Source organism: Oncorhynchus clarkii, chromosome 29 (genome assembly GCF_045791955.1).
Source record: "Oncorhynchus clarkii lewisi isolate Uvic-CL-2024 chromosome 29, UVic_Ocla_1.0, whole genome shotgun sequence".
NCBI lineage: Eukaryota > Metazoa > Chordata > Actinopteri > Salmoniformes > Salmonidae > Oncorhynchus > Oncorhynchus clarkii.
The window spans coordinates 29125632-29138384 of NC_092175.1; the positions used below are offsets into that span (position 1 = coordinate 29125632).

Consider the following 12753-nt stretch of genomic DNA (forward strand, 5'->3'; position numbering starts at 1 on the left):
CCAAGTCCCCTTTTATTCAAAGCTCTTAATTTGTTTTGGTAAGAAATATTGACAGTAAAAGTTTCAGTAACACTGATCTAAAAATAGTAATAACATTTCTGAACTTGATCAGATAAGCAACCAAAAAAAATGGTCTCGAAAAGAATACCATACAAATTGCTCTTATGTATTTATTAAATGTACTGCTTATTTTTGTTAATGTCATATAGCCTTAGACATCCACTTGACAAATTAAACCACTTATTTATCAAAACAACATTGATCATTGTATTTGGAAACCCGTCATTATAGACTGCTGATCTTAAGGTGGCTGACAACTTCTTGTACATACAGCGCCAGTGGAATTATTTGGATTAGTGTGTATTGACTTGTACTCATACTGGTCCACAGTGGCGCCTACACCTCACGCACATTTCTGCATACAGGACTTTCAAGACATCACACACAATTATTTTATTTTTTAACAAACTCAGATTAGGCAATGACTAGTGTGTATTAAAATAATTACAATTTATGTGTAGTTGTCACCCCTCCATCGATTTGAAAAATGAGCTAGGACTATGAGATGTTTTACATATTGTATGTATATCCACTTTTATGTTGTGCTACAGTTCATGATTCTATAAGCTTTGATGTGTTTTAGGTATGTATACGCATAACTCCAAATATATTTTAATGGTTTATGTAGATCTAAATGTAAATTTTGGTTGAATTAGTCTTGATTTTTACTTAGGAGGATATGTACATCTGCAGCCTTTCATAAGATAAAGCAGGCTACATGAATAAGTTATATTTAGCTTTGTGTATGTGGTGAATGCATGTACATACACTGAGTATACAAAACATTAAGAACACCTGCTCTTTCCATGACAGACTGACCAGGTGAAAGCTATGATCCCATGTTGATGTCACTTGTTAAATCCGTGTGTAGATGAAAGGGGCGAGACTGGTTAAAGAGATAATTGAGACCGATTGTGTATGTATGCCATTTAGAAGGTCAAAGGGCAAGACAAAAAGTGCCTTTGAACTGGATATGGTAGTAGGTGCAATGCACACCAGTTTGTGTCAAGAACTGCAACGCTGTTGGGTTTTTCACGCTCAACAGTTTCGCGTGTGTATTAAGAGTGGTCCACTATCCGAAGGACATCAAACCAACTTGACACAACTCTGGAAAGCATTGTAGTCAACATGGGCCAGCATCTGTGGAGAATGCTTTCGACACCTTGAGTCCATCCCCTGACAAATTAAGGCTGTTCTGAGTGCAGGGGGTGGGTGCGTGCAACTCAATATTAGGAAGATGTTCCTAATGTTTGGTATACTCAGTGCACGTTATGTTCTATCTGGACAGTATTTTTCCCAACCATCCTGTGGTTTGTCTCAAAGGAGTGCACAGAAGAACTTCTTCTCCCTGAATGGGTTCTCCGAGGTGGGCACAGGGGTGATGAGGGGGTCCTCAATAGCGTGGGCATCACAGTATGCCATCAGGTCTGCAGCTGCCTTTGATACCTGAGGATGGCAAGTAGTGGGAATCAAGACTGGAAATGAGGGTGTGGATATTTAGCGGAGACTTACCAAGGCGCGTACAATGTTTCAATGGACATGATGCCTCTGACAAGGCTTACCTTGATCCTGCAGAAACTGGCTTCAATCTTCAATTGCTCCACCAGCTTCCTGGCTTGGCCGACACTCATGGTGCTGTTCACTGGGGTGTCTCCTTTCATCCTGTCAAGAGAGCCAATGAAACATATGGCGCATGAGTCACACTAACACATTCAATCATTTTATTTTAGAAAAAAGACACCACTGACAGCTGGAAAGGCAGATGTACAGCGTGCTGTATTGCATGACATTAAACAATTTCACTGTATTCGTTCTAGGTAACTTACATTTGTATGGATTCTTATTAATGAAAATATACACTGAGTATATAAACATTAAGAACACCTGCTCTTTCCATGACAAACTGACCAGGTGAATCCAAGTGAAAGCTACAGTATATGATCTGTTATTGATGTCACTTGTTGAATCCACTTCAATCAGTGTAGATGAACGGGTGAAGACATGTTAAAGAAGGATTTTTAAGCCTTGAGACAATTGCAACATAGACTGTATGTGTGCCATTCAGAGGATGAATGGGCACGAGACAAAATCTAAGTGCATTTCAATGAGGTATGGTAGTGAGTGCCAGGTGCACCAGTTTGTGACAAGAACTGCAACGCTGCTGAGTTTTTCATGCTCAACAGTTTCCTGTGTGTATCAAGAATGGTCCACCACTCAAAGCTAATCGAGCCAACTTGGCACAACTCTGGAAACCATTGGCGTCAACATGGGGCCAACAACTCAATATTAGGAAGGTGTTCCTAATGTTTGGTATACTCAGTGTACATTTTTATGAATCACTGACTTCATCCAATTTCACCCCCTCCTAAATTTGACACACTTATTTTTTTTCAGCTCATTCGCTTCAATCTTCCTCTGCTCTCCTCCTTCCTCTCCTCTGTCTGTCTGTCTCTATCTCTAGGGACCAATGGTGTAATTTACTACTTACTTGTTAAAAGCTCTCTGCCCAAGAAAAACTATATCTCGCCTTGATATAAAAACATATTTAAGCTATAGAACCATTTATACTGTATACATTGATTATATGGACAATTTGATTATATGGACAATTTTTATGCACTGGCTAGAAGAGAAGTACAATACACTTATGTCCAGAGGCCAGGTATGATTTTCTCTACCATACCATGCCACTCTAACTGTAATCTATGAATAACATAAAAGTGTTTACATTCTAATAAATTCCATCATCAGTATGTCTCTTACGTGTTCAAGCAGACCGCATTATGATCTTCAATGGCAGACATAAATCTCTAGAGCTTGTAGAAGGTACAGGGAAAAAAAACTTGCTGAAAACGAATAGTTTTAGGTCAGGCTAATAGTATGATAAAGACACATTTTGTAAATCTATTGGATATGGTCAGCTTTTTATGGGACCTCGTTTGATGGGAGCACACTATTTGAATGGCTGAAGCAACCAAAAAACTGGGAGAAATGCACAGATATATACACTTGCCTCAGCACACACAGATACACCCAATGTGAGTGAATATCATCAAATCACATCAAATATGCAAGGGATATAAAGCAAACCACTGGCTGCTTAATACAAATTCAGTTGAACTGACAGCATACAAAGAAGGTTCAACAGAAAATAAATAATGAATGGACAAGAAGTGTGAGGAGAAATGGATAACCGGAGAAAGAGAGAGAAGCAACAAGACCAGTCCATATAGGAGTCTATTTCTACCATTCTGGTCCTCTCTCTCCCCTCTTAATATTCCTTTCCTTCATCAGCTCCTTCTCATCTTCTCCCTTACCCTTGTTGTATTCCTCTTCAGGTGCTTTCTCTCCCTCCTCTTCTCTCCCTCTCGCTCTCTCACCCTCTATCTGCCTGTGTTTGTGATTTTAGTGTAGCTGAACCCCACCCCTCATAGACAGTGTATGCTACACTGTTCTGTACAGTCCAGTGCACTGCAATTCTGCTACAATGAACATCAGACTCCTGGTACATGCATAAGAACCCCCTCTGCAGTGAGTGGAACCTTCCAGGCAAAGGGAGGAAGGCTCCATTGGAATCGTTTTTCTTCTGAGAGCTGGATCATACCATCTTTACATGAAAATAGAGGGTAATTAGGCAGATATGGAATCTCACAAAATAATTCCTTGTCATAAGAAAATATGAGCATGCAGTTTTATGTTGTGTGTCCAAAGGGAAGATACAATGTTCACTATCTTTGATAGGCACTGTTGGAATTTAAATTATGTTTGTTATTTGCATCAGTTACCCCCCCTCTCTCCTCTGTTGCCATGGGAACTGCTGCAGTCTCTAGCTCCTTGTCTTTTACATTCTGTCATACTGCCCTCAATGGTTTCTCCCACCTTGGCAAGATACAGTATCTTTGTAGTCCCGCAAACCATTACTGCCCATCACTTGCCCCCTCTCGTATCCACTCTCTCTCCCTTCCCCCATCATGCCCTCTAATGTTACAGTCTCTCTCTCTCTTCTCTCTCTCCAGACATCTTGATTTAAACTGGAGAGAATAGAATAAGTGAAAAAAGACAATGCCATGATAATAACATGGATTAAATCTCTTATCATAATGGGAAATTCAGTTGAATCATTTTGAGTAATTATGAACAAATTAATAATAATGTATTTCTACAATATGAAGCAATGAGATTGTAGCATAGACTATGGTTTTGACCACATAATTTCCCCTTTTCTAATCTATGCTATCTATCTTGTTTGAAATGTCTACACCAATCTCCATGTATAAAACCTTTCATGGTTACAGATGGAGGTTTGACATCATGTTCTTCTCAATGTCAACCTCTATGTGCACCATTTACTTATGAACGGGTTGCTTTGCTCTTGAAGTTTGTCCTGTCGTCCGTATCGTAGTTACAGGTTTCCTGTAGTTTTTTTCCTTTAGGAAGTAGCTAGCTAGAGAGAGTAAATATAATTGTGTATGTCCATAACTATTGTAAGACTTTTTAATTTTAATGATCACAATTACGTGCATGTTAATTGTTAATATATAGTGCTGCAGCTTTACTATAGACGAAAATGTGAGTATGAGGAGTGTTGCAATTTTGGATGCATTCTAGCCAAGCACTTGCACCGCTTGTCTTGGGCGAGTTAGCCAGTTGTTAGCATGTAGCTAGCTAGTCAGCTAACGTTAGCTTACTACCTTTGCAGGTGTTTCACTATAAAGGTAGTTAGTTATATGTCAACTGAATCTCAGCTCAAATGACATTCTGTTGAAATATGTGGGTAACTAGCAATGGCATTCATCGTCATTTTGAAATGTCGTTGTCATCCTCAATGTTTTAGCTAGCTAGCAGCAGATGAGCCTTCTATTAATGTTATTAAAAAGGTAAAATGGCTCAGGTCAGCAGCATAGCTAACTAACGTGAGGAGGCTGGCTGTACTATTTATTTGTGTCATTGATATATTAAGTCCTTGAAGCTTTTACAGATTACTCTGACATACGTATCTCTAATTGTTCTCTTACGTTTCCGTTGGCAGTAAAGAAAAAAACTCGTAAAACACATTGTTTGAGACACTAGAAATAGTTTATTGTGAATTATGTAGATTTGAATGGTGCCTTTGAATTCAGTATTCATCTGCATTAAAGTCTCAATGCTTTTCTCTTCTATTTTACAGCTTGCTACAGAAATATTAAAGGCCCAGTCAACAGCTCATTATCAGATATGACCCGCAGTAGACAAAGAAAACGTTAATTAGCTAAGTAATTAATGTCATATTAAGGGCATGTGGAATAATATATATATATTTGTCACAAGGGGTTTTCTTCAGGATGAGCAGGCCAATGTGGGAATTGTTAAGTGGGCTTCCTCCAATTAACAGGGAGCCATAACCCTCAAAAGAAAAGCTATTTTTTTCCAAGGAAGCAGAGAGAGGGGCATTTGGCAGGAGCCACAGGAATAGGGCAGTGAAATTTCAGGGAGTGGTGTGGAACGTCAGGACCAGAGTCAGGAAGAGTCAGTGCTAGGTCAGTCAAAATGGGTGGTGTAACGGGACCAGTTTTCCTGTGGCTACAGGATGTGTTAGGGGTAACTCTCCTCAGAGCCCGCAGGACTCTACTGCAGGCTGCCATCCTCTCCTGCGTTCTAGTGCTGCTGGTCTGGGTGGCCATCTTCCTCTATGGCAGCTTCTACTACTCCTATATGCCCACCGTCAGCTTTTCTACACCAGTGCACTACCACTACAGGTACCAAGAGACATTGAAAGTTTGTTTTGTGCCTTTTTGTCTTCAAACTGAAGTTAAATCCACTCTTTACTCTCCTTTCACTCACCTTTTGAATGGTTTATTTAAAATATATATAATTGCTTTTGCATGAGCATTTAGCTACACTTAACAAAATACTCATATGCTGTTGCACCTGATTTTTGTTTTTAGCTATTAGTACCATGACAAGGTAAAAAGTGGAGGCCTATAACATGTCACACTTTTTTTCCTGACCACTATTTGTTCTAGTACCGATTGTGATGCTTCCAATTCAGTCCTCTGCTCTTTCCCCATGGCTAACATCTCGCTGCTAAAGAATGGCAAAGACCAGGTATGCTCTTCACATATTAACCATTATTTTCCTCACCCCCTCTATCCTGAGCTAGATGCTAATATAATTTTAATATGCAAAGAAATTATCGCTGTAGGCAGGTATGCTCACTGTCTCTCTTACAGTATTCTACCCCTCATTGTCTTTCCTAGGTTATGATTTATGGTCAGCCATATCGAATCTCTTTAGAGTTGGAAATGCCTGAGTCGCCAGTCAACGAACATCTTGGCATGTTCATGATTAAGATGTCTTGCTACACCAAGGACGGCCAGACAGTTGCAGCTGTGGCGCGCTCTGTGAGTGATACAGTGCTATGTTGATTCTGTTTGGCCTCCTACTACACCAATTTCTCTTCTGAGCCTCTCCAAACATTTCAGTGCCAGTTTGTGCCATGTGGCACATAACTGGATTCTCGACATAGCTCACTGTAATACATCTGCTACTGTGCATACCATTCTTAGTATATCGTTTTGGTATATATACGCATAGATTGCATTTGGATTACTGAGTGTTATTTGGGTTGTTAATTGGATTTGTTCTGACGTTTCATATTTCTTGTTTCTAGTTTTTGATTATTATTTGTGTACGTGTTTGACATTTTGACTGCACTGTTAGGAGCTAGTAACACAAGTATTTCCCTGCACCCGCTATTACGTCTGCTAAACTGTGTACGCGACCAATACACTTTGATTTGATTCCTTGAGTTTCCTCCAACATAATATTACCTCTATTACTTCACAATGTTAGAAATAAACAAGGATATTTTTGTTATTTGATGATTGTGTGGCCCTCTGACGGTGACTGTTTTATTTTCTCTACCAGGCTATGCTGCACTACCGATCTGGTCTCCTCCAGACATTGAATACTCTACTGTTCTCTCCTCTCCTGCTGACTGGGATGACGGAGCAGAAGCAGCTCGTTGAGGTTGAGCTCTTCTCAGACTACAAGGCCAATTCTGTAAGTGCTATTTGTGGTTGCCTGTACTTATCAAATCCATTTTCCTCTCCCACAGAGCGTGCACTTAGTTCCTGTCACGCTCTCTGCACTGGGCCTGCTCAATGAGTCAGATTGTCGTGATCTTGTGATCATCATTATTAGCATGTTATCTGAATCATTTCATTTTTATCTGATGTAATTCGATTTACCAAGCATACTTCCCTTTCAGCAGCATTTGATGTTCATGTGCTTTCAATTAAAAGTACTTGGACAGAACTAATTTATTTAGAAGCAGTCCAAACAAATACAACCTGAGTAAAATGTCCTCTTTCAAAGTGAGAATGAATTTTAATAATCTTGCAAGCCAGACCACCTAGTCTCGCATTTGTTCAGTTCTGCAAGACTGGCCAAGTCAGACTAATCTTTTTTAGGTAATAAGGTCCAAATATTTTTCTCACTACAGTATCAACCCACTGTTGGTGCGGTCATTGAGATCCAGTCTCGGCGTGTGCAAATCTATTCAGCTCAGCTCAGGATCCATGCTTTCTTCACTGGTATCAGGTATCAATTATTTCGGTTTCAAATTCAGATTATTTGATGCCAATAAGCCGAATACATAGAATGCCATTCGTTTTTTGACTGTTGTCTATTCCGTTCTTTTGTTTTCATCCTATTGTCCATCCATCCTTCTCTTTCTCTGAACCCTTTGTCTTAATAGATACCTCCTGTACAATTTCCCATTGACGTCTGCAGTGATTGGCGTGGCCAGCAACTTTGCCTTCCTCAGTGTCGTTGTGCTCTTCGGATACCTACAGTTTATATGGGGGGGACTTTGGCCTCCTGAGCAGGTCAGGGTAAGATGCTGTCTCTTTTTCTCCACTGTAATATGATGTTCCCCATCCATACAGTACATCTAATCTTACATTAAAATATCTGTTTGGAACTGATCCTCAACTTAAGCTGTGTTTTATTTTGTTTAATATGTCTGTAGGTTATGATGGGAGACACGACTCGCCTGCAGCGTAGAAGAGAAGAGGCTCGGAAGCGCATGTCCTTCTCACAGAGTGAGTTAGTTCTACTCTACAACACGCATCAAACCCATTGTGTAAAACAGACATAACATGGTTAATCTGAATGTGTTTTAGCTCAAATGCCTCAGAAAGATAATGATCGTGTGGCTGAGCAGTTGGAAGAACCTAGACAACAAGCATCAGAAATAAAAAAAGGTGAGGGTATTAGGGTCTTTCTATAAATAATGGGGCCAATGTATGACATTGGGATCGAAATTTTAAATTGGTTTGAAACTAAAAATAAAAAGGATTTTCATGCAGTTCCACATGTGCTTAGAGGAATAAAAGTGAATATATGGAAATTGGCCCATAACTCCACCTATACAACAACGTAGATATTTAATTTATTATTACATTCTAAAATATGTGAGAATTATGTGGACATTGCCTGACTAAATAGATTGAATGCATGGCGATTTCTTTGTAGTTTATGTGGCTAACGCAGCCACGGGAAGTAGTTTGGGGGTGAGGGGGGGTATTCCCCACGCTGCAGGCGGCTATATTGGTCCGCTAAATCAGGGTTGAATCTCACCATCGTTGTTTTATAATGAACAAGTGAACAAAAACTAGGTTCCCTTTGGAAAGCCAACATTAGATGTTGTCGTCTTCATAATAACCGCAAGTGGTTTTACCGGAAAAAGAGTAGCGCAGCTCCCTTCAATTTGAAATGGCGGGAAACAAATGAAAGTGGGCACATCTCTCACAAAAACGGATCAAAAATTTAATTGCGGAAAATTATAAGGGAGCAGGAGAAATTATAAATTGGCTACAGTAATTACAAGGACTTGTCAAGCACCAAATTGAGGAAATGTCTGATGCTCAAGGTAGGCCTTTACCAGTACTTGATTCTCTGAGCTCTAAATTCTAGTAAGCTACTTCAAGCCCCTTTTATTGTTTAACATTGCAGGTGTAACATGGAAAACAAAATGTACTTTTCATGTTATTTTATTACCAGATCATGTTGTGAATAAGTCCACTAGGCAATGTAATTTGTTTTCATTATATCCAGAATAATTAATAGGAATAGCATTGGGTGTTGCTCAATAGTCTATCCTATACAGTTGACCGCAGTAGACTCGGTATCCAATACATTCTGTATGAAAACATTAACTCATTATCTTGATGCTTTTTCTGTTAAATCTAATGAGACCCTGCTGTAAATCAAGCAGACCACAACAGATGATCAACATCAATTCGCTAGGGATATTAAATCCAAAGTGGATCCAGGCAACTGTCTTCACCAGCGTAATGCATGAGACACCAAAATATTCTGTACATGCCTTGCAACACCTTTTTTCCAGCACTTGAGCTGTTGTTGTGTCACATGCTCTATCACGACAGCCGTTCATCACTTGACTGTCATTTGAAAAATTCCTTCCTGGATCAGATGATGATGTGTGAAAATGTAATGGTTTAACTAATCAGCTGGACACCAAACATGCATCCAACAAGTATTGTGCATAATTATTGAAGAACCACGTTAATGACCGTATCTATTTAGAAGCAATCGATTTTGCAATCGCGTAGATCATTTTGGATTTGTGTGTTCATGAAAACTGTTTTCACCCCGTAACATAAGGAGACAAGATGTTACGTAGTTACACTGCATTTCTGATATCTCTATACAAAAAACAGCTAGATCCAGGATTCTTACAGGGTTCAAGTTCAATGTCTAATTTAACTGATTAATGCTTAATATATGATATGACAACTTACACTGGCATAAATACAAGGACAGAAAAGTTATATTTTATGTCACACGATTTTGGACAAGTCCGTCAAGACACCAACAATGATAATGTGTGTTTAATGTTAAGTTTTAAATCAATTTGTGATTTTTATTGAATATAGTTAGGATCCCCCCTTATATCTTAACGTAATAACATGAAGAAAAAAAATGTCAGACTATTATCAATGACTTATCAACAGCTGTAAAAAGTTGTCCAGTGTAGGAAACTGGTACCCTAGTTTATAGAAAGATCCATGAGAATGTGTGAATTGGTGTATACACAAGATATACACAACAGTATATTAAATCAACTGATCTTGATTGAATTTATACGGACTCCTACTTTGGGGCTGCAGGTAGCCTAGTGGTTAGAGCGTTGGACTAGTAACCGAAAGGTTGCAAGATCGAATCCCCGAGCTGACAAGGTAAAAAAAAAATCTGCCCCTGAACAAGGCAGTTAATCCATTTTTCATAGGTTGTCATTGAAAATAAGAATTTGTTCTTAACTAACTAGTTAAATAAAGGTATGATAAAAAAAAAACACATTGTGGATTTGTTGGCCTACTTGAGTAGTTGTGGATTATGATGACAGGTTATTTTTATGTTTTGTGTAACATCATGCTATGAATGTTACCGTACTGTTTTTTGTTCAGAATATTTGCTGTTTACATTATATTCTTGCATTCTGTCTCTACTACAGTTGTAACGGCTGTTTGTTTTTGTAGTGGAGCTGGAAACACCAGATGTGATTGGTTCCCTGAACAAGCCCTCTGGTTTGCCAGAGAATCAAACAGGTAAGACCATTTCAGACGAAGATTGTTGACGCTCTGTCTTTTTCCTGAACTACTTGAGTCATTTGTAATAACCTTTCACTGTTATAATCATTTCCTTAGTCTAACTCAACCTGTCTCTCTATCTGCCTCCCTGTGTTAGCTCTAGAGTCATCATCAGATGTGCCCCTGGAGGCTCCTCAGATTAACAAGACAGATGCAAGTCAGGAGGAGCCTGCTGATCCGGAGGATAGAGGTGCAGGAGCAGTCCTGTTGGAGGGACCCCAGGTACCTCAGCCAGGGGAATCTACGCTGCGTCAGAGACAGGGACCCTGGATGAGTCTCTGAACCATGGATCATCGCTCAGACATTCAAACGCTCACAGGTCCCTCAATGTGCCTTTCACCGACAGGCAAAGAGAGAGAGATTGATGTATGGATTGAAGCAGATAGATTGACAGACTGACTCCCACAAACACCCTGCACAAATATTCCCTATAGCCTTTCACTTTACTTAGCATGTACCGTAATTTAATAATAATAATATAATAATATATGCCATTTAGTAGAGGCTTTTATCTAAAAATGACTTTGGACTGTGGCATAATAGCTATGCTCTTTGATTTTTCAAAGATCAACCAGTGTCAAGGTTATAAGCCTTCTTTAGTTAGGCAAATATTTGTAGGATTAAGCTCAATCCTGACTCTTGCATGTCCTTCAGAGCAATGAAAATAATCACTCCGGTCTTTAAGCACTTATTTAATTCCCTAGCCTGCATCATTGTAGCAGAGACGGTTGTTCAGCCTTTTTGTTTTACGAATGAGTCTTTAAGGAATGTGATTGAGCAGGTACACAAGCATAGTTGAGAATGCCTTTTGTGCCTGTGATTGAAGCCTACGGTTACCATAAGAATCAGAGTGCCCTGAGCTGCAGAATGATGACCCTGCAGATTACACTGTTACACATTTAAAGTTATTCATCTTAAATGCAAGGAACATGCATTATGTTTACGCCTCTGTAGAAGGTTATTGTATGATTTTCCTTGAGGAAATATGCCTTTTAGAGCTATTATAGGGACCATCACATGTTGAATTTAATTTAATTGGGCTGAAACATATACAGCAAGGTGTACATTCTATTCCCAAAGGATAGCACTTAAAAGTATTTATTAAAGCACTTGTTTCCAAAGTGGTCCTTAATGTTACTTTGTTTTTAAATTAATATGTATTTTTTCTGTTTTAGATAACTAAATGTTTCAAGGAGCAATGAAGGATATGTTAAGTTACAATTGGAAGTTTTGTTGAAATGTACTCGTATGAAAAAAGTGTTGTAGAAAATAAATAAGATATGGTCTGTGATATGGTCAAATGTCATTTGTGAGGTTCATTCAAATGTGAATGAGGGTAATGAATGGAAGGTGATTTGACTTAAGTATCATTAAAATGTTATTTGAGAACTATTCAAGATCATGAGAATTGTATCAGTATATGAATAATCAGAAATAGTTAAGTCAATTCATACAAATTTCAAACTAAAAAGATATTTGACGCAATTGATGAATGCTCTGGTTCTTTACAACTTTTAGTTTTATTGACTTTGATATCAAATCAGTCATAGTTTTGTTTGACTCATTACAGTGCATGTGCATTGTTTTTCTTTACCTGCAATTGTGTACATGCAATGACTGTCAAGCAATGATTGTTTTTATGATATTTAAGCTTTACTGCCTGAGTTTAAAAAAATACATTCAATATTTTGTTGGTAATCAGGTAAATGGTTGTATGCTGATGATAACATCTGAGGTTATTTTCCAGTGAAGTGGTTCTTTAAGAGTTAGTAGTGTCCTAGCAGTAGGAAGACAGTTTTTCACACTGAAATATAACAATGCAGTGACCGTGCGCTGTAACGTCCTGGCTTTTGATGTGAAATGTGTTTATGACAGGGTTTTCTTTGTGCCCAGTTCACACCAATGTTGGAATAAGCAGCCTCTGACTTACAGTATCACAACAGCCCTATTCTACACTGAACAAAAATATAGACGCAACATGTGTTGGTCCAATGTTTCTGAAATAAAAGATCCCAGAAATGTTTCATATGCACAAAAA

General features: G+C 38.7%; 3 protein-coding genes across 9 annotated transcripts in view; 1 reads left to right on the forward strand and 2 right to left on the reverse strand.

The window, feature by feature from the left end:
- LOC139387827 (mannose-P-dolichol utilization defect 1 protein-like) overlaps positions 1-12753 on the reverse strand; it is a 275911-nt gene that overhangs the window by 216587 nt on the left and 46571 nt on the right. The gene's annotated exons all lie outside the window — the stretch shown is intronic.
- LOC139387830 (guanine nucleotide-binding protein G(I)/G(S)/G(O) subunit gamma-3) lies at positions 157-3545 on the reverse strand. 2 transcript variants are annotated; one of them, XM_071134086.1, is made up of 3 exons: positions 3378-3545; positions 1623-1722; positions 157-1506 (listed from the first exon to the last, which is right to left on the reverse strand). In XM_071134086.1, exons 2-3 carry the CDS (start codon positions 1719-1721, stop codon positions 1378-1380), a joined length of 228 nt encoding a protein of 75 aa, XP_070990187.1. In that variant the 5' UTR covers position 1722; positions 3378-3545; the 3' UTR covers positions 157-1377. The 2 variants fall into 2 exon arrangements, with proteins under 2 accessions (XP_070990187.1, XP_070990186.1); XM_071134085.1 differs by lacking the exon at positions 3378-3545 and adding an exon at positions 2824-2877.
- LOC139387825 (seipin-like) lies at positions 4442-12006 on the forward strand. 6 transcript variants are annotated; one of them, XM_071134076.1, is made up of 11 exons: positions 4442-4629; positions 5228-5795; positions 6063-6144; positions 6297-6440; positions 6967-7101; positions 7544-7641; positions 7799-7934; positions 8072-8144; positions 8226-8306; positions 10605-10673; positions 10813-12006. In XM_071134076.1, exons 2-11 carry the CDS (start codon positions 5587-5589, stop codon positions 10995-10997), a joined length of 1212 nt encoding a protein of 403 aa, XP_070990177.1. In that variant the 5' UTR covers positions 4442-4629; positions 5228-5586; the 3' UTR covers positions 10998-12006. The 6 variants fall into 6 exon arrangements, with proteins under 6 accessions (XP_070990177.1, XP_070990182.1, XP_070990178.1 ...); XM_071134081.1 differs by having other exon boundaries at positions 7799-7928; positions 10580-10673; XM_071134077.1 differs by having other exon boundaries at positions 7799-7928; positions 10813-11232.